The 18838-nt window shown below is 39.2% G+C and overlaps 1 protein-coding gene across 1 annotated transcript in view; it reads right to left on the reverse strand.

Moving 5' to 3' along the window:
* Positions 1-7821: 7821 nt before the first annotated feature.
* The window catches only part of LOC125233910 (clavesin-1-like), a 40902-nt gene continuing 29885 nt past the window's right edge, over positions 7822-18838 (reverse strand). Inside the window, exons 2-7 of the mRNA XM_048140082.1 lie at positions 13046-13205; positions 11680-11774; positions 10454-10598; positions 9714-9907; positions 8956-9104; positions 7822-8437 (exon numbers count right to left, since the gene is read on the reverse strand). Of these exons, the coding sequence (XP_047996039.1) occupies positions 8275-8437; positions 8956-9104; positions 9714-9907; positions 10454-10598; positions 11680-11774; positions 13046-13205 (906 nt within the window). The 3' untranslated portion in view covers positions 7822-8274. The remainder of the gene's footprint in view (positions 8438-8955; positions 9105-9713; positions 9908-10453; positions 10599-11679; positions 11775-13045; positions 13206-18838) is intronic.

Here is an 18838-nt window from a genome sequence, read left to right on the forward strand (position 1 = left end):
AATGACATAGTACGTCAACACACATTTTGCATAAACTGCTTAGGTTTTCACCATATCAGTACTTGCAAATCAACAAACAGATGTTCGATTTGCAATAAAAAACATCACTCTTTGCTACATTACGATACCAATTCTAATTCCCCGCGATCAGCTGATTCCACAAGCGACAAGAGCAATATAAATATAAATAGTCAAGCAGGCGCGACGGCTACAAGAGCGCCGTGTCCAAGCTCTGCGAATATTCCGTCTCTGTCGCACTCGCCGCGTCAGCCGCGCTCGCCCACGGCGAGTACTGCTCGCACGCAGGACAGCGAGACCGTCTCAGCTGTAAACGGGCCGCGCACTCCCGCTAATAAAAATAACAACCTCGCGTTATCTGTTAACGTTCCCGCGCAGAATTTAAATACTGAAACGCTAGTTTTATGCCCAACCGCGACGGTTTATGCATATAACAATAACCAAAGACATAGTCTCCGCGTATTTTTAGATACAGGAGCGGCTACTAACTTTATAACGAAAGCTTGCTGTGAACGTTTAAATTTAAAGGTCATTACTGAGCCCGCTGTGATTAATGGCATAGGAAAAATCACAGATACCACATTTGGAATAACGCAACTCACAATACATTCTCGTTACGACTCACGCTGTTCCTATACCGTTTGCTGTCGCGTTATGGATGACATTACCGACATTTTACCTGGAACTCAACTCGAAGCCACTCAGTTAGAACACCTGCAAGGCCTGCCGATGGCTGATGACGAATATTACTTACCGGGTGAAATTGATTGCTTGATAGGCAATGAATTATTCCCTACATTACTCGGACCGGGAAAAGTAACTTCACCGACCTCGACAATTATCGGTCTCGAAACTACTCTAGGATATATCGCCGGCGGAAGAGCCCTGTGTTTACCTCAAACGCTCAATAATAACACTCACTCATTAAATTCTCACAACGTGGAAAAGACATTTTTTTGCCAAACGGAAGATTTTCGTCTCGATCAATTAACGCAACGCTTTTGGGAAATTGAAAATGTCCCAGAAAAAAACCATTTTAGTCCCGACGACGAAGCATGTGAAAAACATTTTCAGTCAACTTATACGCGCGGTGACGACGGTACCTATACGGTCGCTCTCCCGTTCAAACACTCGCCCGCCGAACTAGGATCATCTTACTCTGCCGCGAAGCACCGCTTATTGAATCTAGAAAAGAAACTCGACTCATCTGGTTTACGGTCAGATTACAACTCAACTATTCAAAATTATATCGATCAAGGTTATTTAACAAAGGTTCCGAATAATTTTCAAAACACTGATTCTTATTACATACCGCATAGAGCCGTTTATCGCCCGGACAAAGAAACTTCAAAAACGCGCATTGTACTGAACGCTGGGTGTAAAACTACCTCAGGAAAATCCTTAAATGATTTACTATATACCGGACCAGTTTTACAGAATAATATATTCGAATTGCTATTAAATCTCCGCATATTTTCAATCGCAATCTCCGCAGACATCGAAAAAATGTATTTTCAAGTCAAACTTTCTCCTGATCATCACTCCTTTCAAAGAATTTTGTTTAGGTTTGATTCCAACTCACCCATTGAAATATATCATTTCAATAGGGTTTGTTTTGGCGTCTCAAGTTCACCATACTTAGCTCTGCGTGTCGTCCGACAGCTCGCCGCGGACATGCAGTCGCGCGTCGTACCCGCTCGCCACGCACGAAGCCGAAAATCATATGTACGTTGATGATTATGTTAGCTCCGTTGATGACGTCGATACGGCTGAGAAAATATATAAAGATATGACCGCTATGTTCAAAGAAGGAGGTTTTAATTTAGTCAAATGGATTTCAAATGATAGTCAACTCTTGTCGCGAATCCCATCCGCACAAAAGAGCCCTCTCGCTGTGAAATTCGATGATGAACCCAACGCTGATACAAAAATCGTAGGTATGCAGTGGCAACCTACTGATGACAATTTCCATTTCAAAACAAATATAGATTTTCCAAAAACTTGTACAAAACGCACGATTTTATCTGTTACTGCGCGCTTATTTGACCCTTTAGGTCTCATAAGCCCCGTTGTAGCTTATATGAAATTACTCATTCAAGAATGTTTCAAACTTCAACTTCAATGGGACGATGAAGTGCCCGACTCCATTATTTCCAAATGGAAACAATTTCATCTGGAACTTCCACACTTATCAAAAATTGAAATACCGCGCCACATTGGCATCACAGCTAGTAACAGAGTAACCCTAATTGGATTCGCCGATGCCAGCCAGCAGTGCTACGGTGCTGCCATCTATATTCGCGTAGATACAAATGAAAACTCAATCGCTCACTCAGTTAGACTACTCACCGCTAAGTCCAAAGTTTCCAATCCAAATAAAACCCTCGCTCGCTTAGAACTCTGTGCAGCTTTGTTACTTGCTAAATTAATACATTCTGTTCGAAACGTCCTAAGTAAACGATGCACTGTAGATAAAATTTACGCTTTTTCAGACGCCACTGTGACTCTTACATGGATTCATTCTCCAGCTTATAAATATCAAACATTTGTAGCTAATCGTATCGCTCAAATAAATGAATACTTACCCGCAGCGCATTGGTTTCACGTTCGTGGTGTGGAAAATCCGGCAGATATTGTTTCACGACCTGTAACGCCTCTAGGACTAACAAATAACTCACTCTGGTTCCATGGCCCGCAATGGCTGTTTGATCCAATTAATACATGGCCTGTAATAGAATTTAAAATAAATAATGACAATCAGGATTTGCAAGAAATTAAAATCACATCGCTCCCCGCACAAGTCGTGTCTACGTTCGAACCTACTCATCCAATTCATAACCTCGCCATGCGATGCGCGACTTGGACTAAATTAATCCGCACACTTGTTTACGTTCTCCGCTTTTTAAGAGTATTAAAATCGCATGGTACTATAAACTTAAATGATTTAGAATGCGCAGAGACCCGTGTATTACTCTATCATCAAGAAACTCATTTCGCCCGCGAGCTTGAAGCTATCAAAAGGAATAAATTAATTCCTAGTAGATCTGTTTTAAAATTACAACCGTTCATTGACGACAAAGGTCTGTTAAGAGTTGGAGGTAGACTCACTAATTCTCAATTAAGTTTTGATCAAAAACATCAAATACTGTTATCCGCAAAAGGTAGAATAGTATCGCTGTTAGTAGACTATTACCATTCGTCGAACCTGCATACCGGTCCCGAATTGGTATTTACATTAATTAGACAAAAATACTGGATCATCACTGCTCGTAATTTAATTCGTCAAAGAGTGCACAAATGCAACTCCTGTTTCAAACTCAAACCAGTGTAGACCCAGCCACCGATGGGCGACCTTCCCGCCATCCGTGTCTCACAAGTAAAGGCATTCGTACACACGGCTGTCGATTATGGCGGACCGTTTTATATCACGCATATACGCCGGCGCGGAGTTAAAAGCCACAAGGCTTACATATGTCTCTTCGTTTGTTTAACAACAAAGGCTATCCATTTGGAATTAGTTTCTGATTTGAGCACGGACTTATTTCTTGCCGCTTTTAAACGTTTCATTTCACGCAGAGGCCCTGTTTCTATTTTATATAGTGACGGAGGAACTAATTTTATTGGCGCGAAACACAAATTAAATGAAATCTACCCACTTATACAGTCCACTGATTACAATAATTATTTAACCAATTATCTCGCGCAACATAAAATTCAGTTTCAACATAGTCCACCTTATGGACCTAATTTTAATGGTTTGAGTGAGACAAATATTAAATCTGTTAAAGCACACTTATACAAAGCTATAGGTACTCAAATTCTAACCTATGAGGAATTTAACTCAATTCTTGTTCAAATTGAAGGCTTGCTTAACAGCCGCCCAATTTGTGTACTATCTTCGGATCCATCTGATCCGACCGCGTTATCTCCAAGTCATTTCTTAAACGTCACCCCGCTTAAGTTTTTACCCGCTGAGAAAATTGATACTAACATCTCAAATAATATGCTAACTCGTTATCAACTCTTAAATAAAATAGTTCAAAGCTATTGGAACCGTTTCAGCACTGAATATCTCACTTCCCTTCAGCAACGCAATAAATGGAATACTCCATCTAACCCTGTGACAGTGGGAACAGTTGTTGTCATTAAAGATCATAATTCTCATCCTATGTTTTGGCCTCTCGCGGTTGTTTCAGAAGTTTTCCCTGGAAAAGATAACATCATTCGTGTCGCTAAAGTAACTACCTCTTCAGGGACTTATGTCCGTCCCGTAACTCGGCTCTGTCCTTTACCTACGCAATAATTTAACTTAATATAGTATACCTAAACTTAGTTTATAGTATAAACACATAGTAGTTTTAGTAGTAATCATTTCAAATTATAACTTAACTCAATGTAGAGGAAACCTCTAGGCGCCCCGAAGTTGGCTACGCCATTGTGAATATTTATTGTATTTCGAATTATTTTCATATTACTTTAATAACCCACATACACACACACTACTCGAACGCATCCTTTTTTCAATATATTTTTATGTATGGCAATATCCATTCCTTCCCCCACCTCACCTCACCTGAAAACGTCAGTGTGAAAGACAACGACCGCCGCGGACGCTTCCAAAAGTTTATATTCAAGTTTAAAAACTCAAAATTGTTGAAAAAAAGGGAGCGCTCCCACAAGTGACGTCACGTGCATAAGTTTCAATCAAGATCACCGAACTGTGTTGAAAATAACTCAAAAATTGGAGTGGCGGACATTGAGCTATTGAAGAAGGTGAGTCCCGGCTGCTCCAATTCTATTATTTCATCGCCATTGTCTTTCTTACTCGTAATTAATCAATTATATACCACAGTTTTATAATAAACATTAACTGTGTAATTAAATAATTAGACCAGGCGCGCATAACTCGCAACAGTCTGCCAATGCGATCGACATACACTGACAATATGACTGCATGGCCTACTGGATAAGGGTTATCAGTATGCCTTCCGCGTGATGACCCTTAACGATACTTTCAAGTTATACGTACTGCCTGATATAGACACTGCATTATTCAGGGTTTGTATTGTACATATGGTACTTTTTCCGCACTAGTGCGTAAAGTAGTACCTTCATTACTTGTCATGTTGAAGCTTCGTCTTCGTTTAGAATTTCCTCTTTTTCACACTTGTATCGAAATCTACTGAACTAAAGACCGTTTGGTGGGAGCCTTCGTTGAGTGTGGTGAGTGGTAGAGGAAAAGCGCCAATCGGCCAATGTAAAGCCTGACAAGGGATATACATATGAGCATTGTCAAGAGGGCGCTGTTAGTCTCACGTATGTGGTGACAGGTGCTATGAAAAAAAATTGTTGTCTTAAAATTCCGAAACATGGAGCGTAGTCATGTATTTCTCTGGCCAGGGGGCCGATTTTTGAGTCTCACGGTGTTCGAATTCAGAAAACTGTCACTGAAAATAATAGGCAATTCACCGTTTTCAACCGGTATTTTAGTGACAGTGAGACTCAAAAATCGGCCCCCAGAGTTTATAATATCACCGGGAGCACTATGTCACAATGCCGCATCTAATGGAAGTCGTCCGTTGTGTAAGTGAATCACGCATACTGTACGAGTCACTTATACTTTTTACTTATACCTTTTTTTTCCTTTTTCACTTTGTACCTAAAGAATACACCAGGTACAGTTAACTGCAAAATTGCAGGGAGAAATTATGAGTTAATTGGTAAATTCGCCATGCCCTTTTGCTGCTCAGTGTAGCTTACATTCAGGAATGATACATGCGCATAATGCACAAAACTCTTTTATTTTCGTTAAAAAGGAGAGGGGTTGATTAAAGGTTCATTACAGTGTTCTAAAGGAAAATAAAAATTTTGACACGTACGAGTAAATGGAGAATAAGTTTTTTGCAAAAAAATAATTTTTGGCACAAGCTTTTATTGCCGACTTTACCTTTCTTTCAACATTCATTTTACTGCTCTCCAAAACGTTTCTAAAAACCCCTTACTCGATGGGGATACGACGTGTTTCATGATATAATAGAGTTCCTATGACCACCTTTCTGCTCCATCATCAGATCAGCTCCATGATACCATAATATTGCATTGTCACGTGATTTACATATGTGTGCAAAATTTCAGCTCAATCGGAAACCGGGAAGTGGGTCAAATTGAATAAAAACTAGCAAGGCAAGTTGAATAAAAACTTGTAAAAATATGACATAGGATCTCCTACTATTATTATACCCTGTATAGAAAAAAAAATCAAGAGGTTACTTAGTTAAAAAAACTATATCCCTAGTTCAAATGTGAGAATTTTTAAGTAAGTCTGATCGAATTTATTTTAACCTTTTGAAACCCATACGTCAAAATAGGAACACTCAAATTTGAATTATGCCAAAATTAGTTAAGGTGTGATTTATTTTTTTAATGTTTAAGGTCATGAAAGGTTAAATATTAAAAAAGGAGGATTTGTGGGTTAACAGAAAACTAAACACATTTTTTTGTAAATATCACGTTTAATTTCAGTACAATGTAAGGTTTTTATCAATAGTCAATAAGTACTACCAACAAAAGTTTTATTATAAAAAAATTAGTTACAAGTAATAGAAAATATATTCAACACATGTACAACTTAAAAGTAATTGGTCAAAATAGTCACCTGCCAACCTTATTAAAATAAGATACCGATGCAAAACTTAATTCTTAATATATAATATTATATAGGTTACCATTTAAAATATTGTTTCACTAGTCGATATTTCAACTTATAGCAGAGTCACGCTTTTAAATGCGAGTTTAACAGTAAAAAATAAAAATAAAATAAATATTAGAGGACACCTTAGTGCGTTTTCACATTATCCGATCCGATATTGGATGTATGATATCCCATAAATTACAGGCGCCATCTTGGATTTTTTCCATTGAAATCCTTCCGACATCCGATATCGGATCGGATAATGTGAAAACGGACTTACACATTAGATCAACCTAGCCCCAAACAACAAAGCAACGCTTGTCATATGGGTTCTAGGCGACGATATGCATTGAAAACATCCACGACTCAAGAAGAAATATCTGTGTTCATCACACAAATAAATGCCATTACAGGGATTCGAACCCATGACCGTCTGTTTAGCAGACAGGGACACTACCGACCGACTATTTAAGCCAGACCGGTCGTCGTAATAATATTCAGAATTTCAAATTAGACAATTAAGACTCACAAGAACTTGTAGCCACTTTTTTCCAAATCTTTCGGGTTTCTCATATAGTATTGAGCACCATGCGTTGAACGCAGAAATTTTCAAAGTACAGTCAACCAATTGGAACCCTAGGCCACTCTACAACCATGTCAAAATGACAAGCAGTAAGAGATTTCTTACAATCTGATTTAATAACGTCACTACGGAATAGTTCTACAGTGGTCTAGGGTTCCAATTGGTTGACTGTACCTCATATATGTCAATAATAAAACTATTAACTATTTAAATGTATACATTATTACTATCACTATAAACTGCCAGTACAAAATAAACCTGTAAATAATGCAGTGCCTATTCTATAATCATTTTTTTAAATAAATTTGCTGTTTTATAATATATGTAGTTAGGTAATCACCGGAATTATTTATCAAGATATATGTATTGATGTTTAATGGATGGAAGGTTTATCACAGACGTCTGTAGGTACTATTTTTACAATATTATTATAATATTTCGATTTATTTGTATATACCGGGTGCCCGGTAATTAAAATTAAAATTTTAAAAAGTGTGAAAATCTCGAAAATCAGGCGACTTTTACTAAACCTTAAAGTCGATTTTCTGGACCAGTATAAGGTGCCCTCTTGGTGGTTAAAAGGTTGTCCATTAATTACCGGGCACCCTGTATACCTAGGTATTATATTATATGTATAAAAGTACCTATCCCATGACCTCAACAATATTGTTCTATCTATTGCTTGGCCAGTGTTTTTTTTAATATTCTTACTACCTGTTATCATATCACCCCCAAACAAACATTATATTGTTACATGAACCCTAAGGTTTTTACAAATGTTTTTCAGACTCATATCCTACCTAAGGTAGTAGAACAAAAAATAAACATTATGTTACACATCACATGAGTGTAATGCTTGACTCTATTCAGCTTAAACACTTCTTTTTATTTTTAGGCCTTGTCAACTTGCCAAGGGGCTGGGATCTTCTTGTGACAGTATTTCATACAAGTAGTGTATTTTTCACGAAAATAAAGATCTTCTTTAAATTTCGTCATAATCATAATCGGCAGAGTACCCCAGCTTGCAGATATCGTCGTCGAAACTCTTGTTCCTGTAATGCTTGATCTTCGTCAGCCATGTGTAAAGTGACGTTTCTTTCCGCTTTCCTCCGTATCGAATTGGCAGGCACTCTGGGTCGATGTACCTGGAAAACAGAAAAAAAGGATATAATATAAGGAAGGAAGGATAAAGGATAAAAATTAAAACAAGAAAGCACAGTAGAATTTCCATTTTTTCAAATCATGTCATGTTGTTTGGTCACAAACTTTTCATCGCAACTACAAATTAGGACACCAGATTTATTTCAACGGATTCTACAACTACCAACATTGTGTTTTTCTTTTTATTTATTATCATATACTTAGGTAAAATTATGAATAACTTCCAGTCTCCAGAGGACATCGGCTTGTGCCAATGTTACAATAGGAAACGATAGCAGACGATGGCGCGACGGCACAAGTTATACAAAATAGACAAACCTATGAAGAGAAGCAAATTAGTCGTTGAGGAAGTAGAATTTCTTCCAGAGTTCGTCTGCTGGTGCCAGTCTTCTGAATAAGTAGAACAGTGTCTCAAAGACACGGGACTAGCTAGTGCCAATCTTATACGTCAATAAGAGTCTCTTTGGTACTGGTGCAACGGTATTATACAAAATACACAAACCTATGAAGAGAAGCAAAGTCGTTGTGGAAGTAGACTTTCTTCCAGAGTTCGTCGGCTGGTGCCAGTCTTCTGAAGAAGTAGAATAAGGTCTCGAAGACACGGGAGCAGTTGACCACGTGGACACCGCGTTGGTGAAGTGGGAATGCATACTGGAATAGAAGGTATTGTCTAGGTGAGTATGGCGTTCAATGGCATCATGCTTAATTATGAATGAGGTACATTTTAATATGCCTAATGCGTATGGCTAAATACTTACGAGTACAAACCTTGTAATCCTTTTTCAGATGCATGCGTAATATGAAAAAAGTGTGAAGTATTGATAGCCTAAGGCACAGTATAATAAAGAGTACTATCGTCAGTATGGCCACTACCGATCCCCGCTGAAAGTGTCACCCACCCCCTCTCGGTTACCTCACAGTTACCGCATGTCAAAAACGCGAACAGTCGACCTGTCATATCTCACTCACACAAGCATGGTACGCGTTCACCTACATGAGCTTAGAATGTGTGCTAGGAACGCGCATCTTTCATAATATTTGATCGCCAAGTGTCCGAGATGTGCCTAAGGTGCATTTTATTATTTAGTTTTCTAGATAACGTCTTTTGTTACGTTAGATAATATGACTTTTTATTGCAAAAATTCTAGGTCCATGTATCTTTTATGATTATACTGGTCGATTTAAACGATTACTTTACAAAAATTCCACAGACTGCAGCCTGTTTTCAAAGGTTTCAAATTACTTTGGTGTCTTCCTTACCCCTAGCACATTCATAGCTTGTAGCGCGATGGACGGAGTGAGATATCTCATATGTTTCATGGTGATTCCGGCACAGTCCACCATGGCCACTCCACCTAGGACCTGGAGTTTTGGTTGCATGATCCCTACTTCGAGGAGCAGGAGGGTGCCGCGGATCAGATCTTCGACTGGGGTTGTGTCTGGGTCCCAGAGACCTGGAATTTGAGAGGGACACATTTAGTGATGTTACGATGTCGATATTACTCTATGAGAGTTGATCCGAAAGTCAGGCATTTTCTGAAGTTCTAGCCGGCGGAATATGAGTCTGCATACGTCAGGCCAGTCATAAAGCACTTCCTGCAAGACATTTCCGAGTGACGCTTGAGCATTGAGGGACCAGGCCCCGTAGCCGAATGGCATTTCTCCGACGCCAAACGAAAGCGATACGCCGCTGGCTCTGTCGCGCCAATACGCAAGCGCGATAGAGATAGATATCTACTAGCGCTTCGTTTCGTGAGCGTTTCGTGAGCGTTTGTGCCATTCGGCTAGCCACCCAGAAGCGCTTGTTCTGTTTCTGGAAGTTGCAGTAGCTAGCGGACAGACTGAAGTTGGAGTATACCAACGACAGGCCGGTCATGCACGACCTTAACCTTTACACGTTGCCGAAGCGTCGCATGCTGCAGTCGCGCCAGAGGCAACTGTCGTCTTTTTGGAACTTGCCGAAGAGGACCAGACAGTGGACGGTATAAAGGTGTCCTTACCAAGTCGGCACAGTATGAGTCTGCCAACGTCAGGGCGGTCATACAGTACGCCTTCGAACACGTTGCCGAGCCGGCGCATGCCTAACCAATCGACTCCGCGCCAGAGGTGTGGATTCTGCTCTCGGAATTTGCAGTAGCGAACCATCTGAAAAAGGACGATAGTTTTTGAATACCATGATCATCAGAATTATCATGAAAATCAGGTTGATCAGAGCAACGCAACAGACAGAGGTATTTGGAGCCTCGTCTGTCAAAAAACCATACTCTGGTTTGGAGCCACTTGTGATTTGTTGTTGTTGTTGTCTGTTTGTCTAAGGCACCCTAGAGTTGCAAAGGGCCTTCACGAGCTCGCGCCATGCCTTCCTATCTTCAGCGACCCTTGTGGCCTCGCTCCAGCTCAACCCAGCCGCCCGTAGCTCATTTTCGACGGACCGCTTCCATGAGTGGACAGGGTGCCCGGGGTCACCACGACTTGCATTCTGCGTTTCTGCGGTTTCCAGTCGAGAGCAATGCTCGCGTTATTTCTTACTACTACGCTACTTGTGATTTAGTTCTAAAGTATTATGTTTGAATGAACAATTTTATTATTTCATAGCTCGTATATCATGCGTAGATGAGAAATACACAGAGAGAAAAAAATTGGTAATTAAAAGTTGTTAAAAGTAAATAAAACAAGGACGTAGTTTATTTACTGAAATAATTGATAGTAATAGTACATTACATCAGAGGCCGGGAAAATGAGGATTCCCGGCCAAGTGGGTATATACGGCCGAGCGAGCGTGCGAGCGAGGCCGGATAGGGATACGAGGCCGGGAATCCGTTTTCACGCCGAGGCATGTATAGTGCTTTTCTCAAACATACAATGAAATAAAAAAAATGCTCTAAAGGACAATATTTTATAAAAAAAAGTTACTTTGCAGGCCTAGGCCTGAAAAATAATATGAAATCCCTTTACAGTCCTCTCGAGTTGTTGCGCCCAAAAAGCGAAACTTCCCAGCCCATTTTAAGGAACGTAAAGACAATATTTCATTGCATGTTTGAGAAAAAAAATATGAAACCTAAATTCCTATTTCTATTCATCATAAACATAATAATCACTTTTCAACAAGTAAATAGACTCGTCAATAATTTCAACTTTTCGTATACACTTACTTCAATTTACAGCGTTTTACGACACCGTTATACGGCTTCCATCTATTTATAAGTACCAGGGCAGTATAACTCACTAAGCGGTGCGCACGCGCGGGGACGGAGCGCCTGGCGCGCAAAAACCGCAACAGAAAGGCGTCATCCATTTGTGGCGGCTGGCATTCCCCACGCTCTGTGGACAAAATAAGGCGTTACTCCTTGAGAGTTATGGGAGCCTGGTACCGAATAAAATCTTTCATAACGTAACAATTTATTGGCAAATGATATCAAATGATTGGGGGTTTTGTTGGTTGGTGGTTGGCTGATTCACATTCTGCGCTTTGGTATTTTATGTGATGATGACTCTTATGGAAGTTATGGATATTGAGTTAAAGTCTAATTTAGTTTATTTCGTGGGATGCAAGAATGAATGAAGGTAACAACGAGACCTTTGTATTAAGTGTTTTTACTCCCTCTGTATCAATCTACATTATTCAAAGTTTAAAAAGTTCAAGGTGTCTTAGATTTAAACTGAATGTTTTGTAGATCTTGTCTGTCATCTCAGATCGAAAGGCGTCTCTCTCGCACGCGCACGGCAAACCTCTCTCGCGACAGGCAAGCTCGAAGAGCAAAAAAAAAAAAAATGTGGGATTTGGGACGTACCCAAGATTGATATCATGTTGGGTTGGATATCATGGTGGCTTCAAATAGGTAAGTAATGTCGTTTATTTTTTACATTTCTATTTCGTTCTCCTTCATTTCCGCCTTTGTTTATTTTTATTGTTTGTAAAATGACATGTAACAGTGCTGAGTGAGGCCTTAATAAAATATTAAACTAACTAAATAAATGTTTAAATTTGAAAGTTTTCCCTTTTTGGGCAAGTGCACAAAGTAATTGGAACCAAGTAGGTACCATAAGTACCTAAATGGTGTTGGTAAGGCTAGCAATTATTATAGTGTTGTAATTTTGTAATGAAGTTTGTGTGGTTGTGGTGTGCTAAATTAAGATACAAATCATTAGCCTATTTTATGTAAGGCTGTAAGCACGTAAACAATTCTGTTGATAAGTTTAGCCCGTAAATTTTCGCAGATAAAAAAATTCAATTACTTGAAATAACATGCATTTTTTGATAGCAGTCTAAATAAATTCGCAGTCGGCAAGCAACCTTATTCAACTAGATGTAAAATAATGGCGCAGCAACATAGCAATGGCAATAGCAGCAGCGGTGGCAATGGCAACAAAATGTATGGCATAAAGTTTACCCTATCCTCAGCACAGAGATTCCAACACAGGACTAGTATTTTTTGAGCGTCGGCAATCGGCATTTAGTCAGGTTTTACGGAAAATGGCGTCGCTGTACTCACTGCACTGTTGCACCATCGATCGTCCGGCAGCAGATCATAGATTGGACGCTCGGGAGAAGCAAGGTATTTCTTTGAGTGGAGCCACAAATGTCACGTTACCGTATATCATGTCCCTCAGCTCCTGAATCTTGCGAGTTCTGCTGTCCGGGTCCTCGGCGCACAGGTTCCATGCCTCCTCGTCGAACTCGGGGCTCTCGTGACGGTCGCATTCCGCCTGGTACGCGATCTCCTCCCACCCATCCCACGGCATTTTGGAGTCCTGTAAAAACAGTGATTTTTCATTAAAGGCCAGTTGTATGCACCACAATTAACAGACCGACGTCACGCAGCAGGAGTATATGGAAATAGCCATAGAAAAAAAAACGAACGCTATAATATTTGATGCAACAGGCGTTTAAAGGAGGTCAAAAAAGACGAGTGGCGTGGGTAACAATTTGAGGCGAAGCCGAAAATTGTTATTGACACGCCACGAGTATTTTTTGACTCAGTTAAACACCGTTGCATACAATACTTTTTCTACGACCATGCACTTAGTTTTTAATAGTTTTCTTGAATTCGACTTTCGTGAAATTCACACTGTTTCCTGTATTTTGACGCAAAGGTTTCAATCAATTTCTCTAAGAAACTAGCCTATTAACGCTTACGGTTACCGAATTATTAAAAAAAAAATGACTGAACATGTGTGTGGCATCCCTTACCACTTCCTAATGTTATTTGTTTTGACATGTGCCGTCAAACACTTGACAATGACTTTAATGTTATGATTAAGTGTTCACACTAATTAATCCATTTATTATGTATGGAAATTGGAAACGTAAAAAATTTTTTTTTCGAATTTAACAAAAAGCGATATACAGGGTGGTTCCTGATGATGAACCCAACTGCGTGTCGAAGTAATCGGAAAACAAAAAAAACACTGTGTATATCTATGTATGGACGAAGATGATTAAAGTCATTAGTCCTTATATGCACTATGGACGCTGGTGAACGATGTGTTTAGTATGTACAAGTTGCATAAACTGAAGTAATTTGTTAGAGCTGATAGATCTGAATTGACCAACTTCCTAAATCGGTTTTAGCCGTCGGATGCATTGCAACACATAATCCATCAGGCGTTATCATTAACTTAGCAAAAAAACACCCTTACAATAAGCAATACAGTTCAAAATAATAAACTACTTATAATATTCTACGAACCCTGTGCAGTAATGGGTTGTAATTGTTACCGCTGATTATGTATCTATTATGATGATTAGCACTGTTATTTTTCTAAAACACTAATCATAGTAGGGATTTACAAATAAGCTAAAATATCTAGATAGTAATAATAATAATAATAGAGTCACTCAGGCATATCATCTCCGGTTGTTCTCATCTAGCTAACGGTGAGTACTTGCACAGGCATAATCTCGTAGCCAGGATCATTCACCAGCAGCTTGCTCTTCAATACGGTCTTGTGGACCGCGAAGTACCGTACTACAAGTACACACCTGCGCCAGTTCTCGAAAATGGTCGTGCCACGCTCTATTGGGATCGATCTATTATCACTGACAGGACTATTGTAGCCAATAAGCCTGACATTGTCATAATAGATCGATCGCAATGCCGGGCCGTGCTCGTCGACATCACCATCCCCCATGATGAGAATCTCGTGAAAGCCGAGAAGGACAAATCCAGTAAGTACCTAGACTTGGCTTACGAGATAACCGCCATGTGGGATGTTGATTCGACGATTATTGTCCCGATAGTCGTTTCAGCGAACGGTCTCATAGCGAAGAGTCTCGACCAACATCTCGAGAGACTCTCGCTAGGTGGTTGGATCAAGGGTCAGATGCAGAAGGCGGTGATCTTGGACACGGCGCGGATAGTCCGACGGTTCCTCTCTCTGCAGCCCTAACCACCGGCAGCTTGGGCCCTGCCCCGCTGCTGGCGGCACCCTAGGTTAGGTTTTTTATAATATGTTTATATTTTTTTATTGTTTTGTAAGTGGTTTTGTATTTTACTTTTATATTCGTATTATAAATAGCCTAGCCTAAGATTTGAAAGAAATAAAGAGAAATAATAATAAAGTACCGTACTACAAGTACTTACCTGCGCCAGTTCTCGAAAATGGTCGTGCCACGCTCTATTGGGATCGATCTATTATCACTGACAGGACTATTGTAGCCAATAAGCCTGACATTGTGATAATAGATCGACTGCAACGCCGGGCAGTGCTCGTTGACATCACCATCCCCCATGATGAGAATCTCGTGAAAGCCGAGAAGGACAAGTCCAGTAAGTACCTAGACTTGGCTCACGAGATAACCGCCATGTGGGATGTTGAATCAACGATCATTGTTCCGATAGTCGTTTCAGCGAACGGTCTCATAGCGAAGAGTCTCGACCAACATCTTAAGAGACTCTCGCTAGGTGGCTGGATCAAGGGCCAGATGCAGAAGGCGGTGATCTTGGACACAGCGCGGATAGTTCGACGGTTCCTCTCTCTGCAGCCCTAACCACCGGCAGCTTGGGCCCTGCCCCCAGCGATTGTTAATATACCTAGATGTCTAAAGAGCTCTCAAAAATGACCCCACGAATATTGTGCCACGGTAGGCGGGGCCTCAAAATTGTGCCACGGAGCTTGTCAGTGCGCTAATGGCGGCCAGTCGGAATAGTCGTAGTACGGCGTATTTAGAATATATGTTTACAAAAAGAATATGCCGTACTGTTTTGTAATATCATGTGCTAGTCGTTCCAACAAATACGGAGAAAAATATGGGATTAAGTTTCATGTGTAATTTGGCGAGGATCATAATTATTTCGATTTATTTTGTACGAGATACTTTTGTATGGGGATGATGTTATGCAATATTTTTAATAGCCATTGATATTTAAAAACATTCATTTTTGTATAATTTTATTAATATCACGCGATCATGCTTACCTGCCTGCTGTGCGGCCAACATAGGCCAGTAAACTTGTTTAAACACACGTACGTGTCAGTGGCATAGGAGTTCGATTATTTTGATCACAGACCTTATGTAACCGGCATAGTGGTTTAAATGGCCAATCTGAATACATTCGTGGACACGTATGGTATAGCATACGCGTAGTCATTTGTTTCCTTTGGTTTATGACAGATGACGTCACTAAGCGTCCCTAAACGTGTTAATTTAGAAGGTTGTAAAATAGAAATAGACGTGACCTGTGGTCCGGTGTCAGTACGGCGTATTATGATCTTGGAACCACTTTTCGGCTGGCATTTTATTTGAAAGTAGTGTTCTATGTTATTATCTTTCGGTGGCGACATCTAAGTAATTACATATTTAAGGGCCGGTATTTCAGTCGCCAGATAAATATATCTACCAGATAAAGTTATCACTATCCTTTTCATCACACGTATAAATTACATTGACAGCTGACATTTATCTGACAGATATTATTTATCTGGCGATTGAAAAACCTGACCAGCCCTGAAAAGGTAAATTTTATAAAATGAAAGCCTACGTTTAACACCTGTTAATAATAGATGGCAACTGACAACAACCTGAACGTGACTGTACATTGATATACAGATATAAATTGAATTTATCTAGCCATAAAAATACTTATTATAGCGGAATACGTGTACGACATAATTATTATTTTCATATGTAGGTTGTTACTTCATAACAACAAATTAATTATGTAGTTATTTTTTAATATACATAAAATTAAAATTATTTCTGCTTGGTTCTTTAATGTATGACATAAACCCATCCCTTTTCGTGTCAAATTTTAGTCAAATATGAACCGCGAATTCTTAGCTGCCAGTACGTACAGCAAGAAGGTTTTTAGCCGAATAAAATCGCTGATTGGTAGTTAGTGACATTATATGCATTTCAGCTACACTTATCTGTGTGCATTAGTATAAAAGAGATGACTATTGTTTTGTTTACCAGTTTTGATTACAGGGCCTGTAAACGTATTTTCTTGTGTAAATGTAGGCGTAATTGTGTATGTGTGCTAAACGGTGCCCAGAATTTGAATGGTAATGTTCTTAAAAGGGCTCAGGACCGCTTCGGCCTCAGTTTCATTTCGTCAACTTCTTAAGTAGTTCTCATTCGCATTTGGTCTACTGTTCCGATTCGCCAGCATTCCTATATCGTCACTTTCTTATCTCGCCCGCTTTCTTACGTGGGCCACTGTAGTAACTTGGTTATATTCCTAATTAGACTACAGTGCCGATTCGTCAACACTCCTAATTCGTCCATAGTGCTTACTCGTCAACATTCCTATTTAGACCACAGTGCCAACTCGTCAACTACATAGCATAGTAATATACTTCAAACAGAGACTCGCAATTTTTTTTTCGTGAACCTATGTACGAGTATGTATGTAAGTAACTTTTAAAATAAGAGAATGAAAAATCTAAAAAAATATATGATGTACTATTGTACATTATCAATATTATCATGCAAACTTCCAGCGAAAATTTGTTTGGACGAGATCCAGAAAGTATTTTTTTTATACTACGATACCCTTCATGGCTGTGTCCGACTCGCACTTGCCTATAAGATTTCCAATGAAACACTGCCTTTAGACTTTACCTTACCGTTTATCCTAGGTCGATAAAAGAACGCGGACGAGTTGGCACTTTGGTCGAAATAGGAACGTAGACAAAAATGGTATATTGACGATATCAGATATTGGACGAGTTGGCACTATGGTCAAAATAGGAATTTAGACAAAATGGGGTATTGACGATATAAGAAAGTGGACGAGTTAGGAAGGTTACGAATTAGGAATTGTAGGGTGACGACATAACACTGCGGACGATTTATGGAGATGACGAAATGAAACTGGGGCCGAAGCGTTTCTGAGCCAAAATAAAAAATACATAATTTACCAGTAATTTCAAAAATTTAAATTATATTTGCGACAATACTGACATTTTTTTTTTCTGTTTATATTATAGCATTTTAAAAGATAAAATCATAAAAACTCACAGATTAAATTAGAATTACATATAGTCCTAGGCTACTTAAAATTCAAATAAATATATTATAATTATAAGTCAATGTATAAAAATGTCAGAAATGTCAGCAATAAATAAAATAAAATTAAAATTATAAAATTACATTTGATTTAAATTATAAAATTAAATTTAATTACAAAAATTACAGCTAAATTCAATTAAATATACATTTCTACCCCTATTTTACATTTCTACTTAGATGTAAGGACAAGCAATTACTTATGTAAGGGCAATCAAACCTGTTGGAGATCATGCTCAGGATGGTGTTGGGGCTAGCACGCACTCTGCTTAGCAAGGACGCGTAATATAAATCTACTTACAGTTTAGGAAAATACCATAAACAAAGTCTAAGAAAAAAACCTCGGAAACATGAACATGCTCGTTTATACAGAATTACAGATGGGGGTCACGCCTTTGGTTGATGTTTGGTTAGTTGGCGCTAATTTCCATATTTAACACATCCATACTAATATTATAAATGGGAAAGTGTGTGCCTGTTTGTTTGTCCGCCTTTCACGGTAAAACGGAGCGATGAATTGACGAAATTTTTTGAGTGGAGATAGTTGAAGGGATGGAGAGTGACATAGGCTACTTTTTGTCTCTTTCTAACGCGAGCGAAGCCGCGGGCAAAAGCTAGTATCACATATCTCAAAATGTCAAAATCTAAACTGAGATTCTAAATGCAGAGATAGCAGTCAATGCAACTTGTCTAGTAGACAAGTTGCATTGACTGTCTACAGACTTGGACAAAAATCCTCTAAGCATATCCATTATCTTTGCAGTTAGGTATTTTACTTTTGATCTACTTATCATTTTGAACCAGGCAGGCAACGTCAGGCCGTCCTTTTCGCACTATTTGTAAGTGCCATAAGGACATAGGTACCGATCTACCG

Source organism: Leguminivora glycinivorella, chromosome 15 (genome assembly GCF_023078275.1).
Source record: "Leguminivora glycinivorella isolate SPB_JAAS2020 chromosome 15, LegGlyc_1.1, whole genome shotgun sequence".
Taxonomy (NCBI): domain Eukaryota; kingdom Metazoa; phylum Arthropoda; class Insecta; order Lepidoptera; family Tortricidae; genus Leguminivora; species Leguminivora glycinivorella.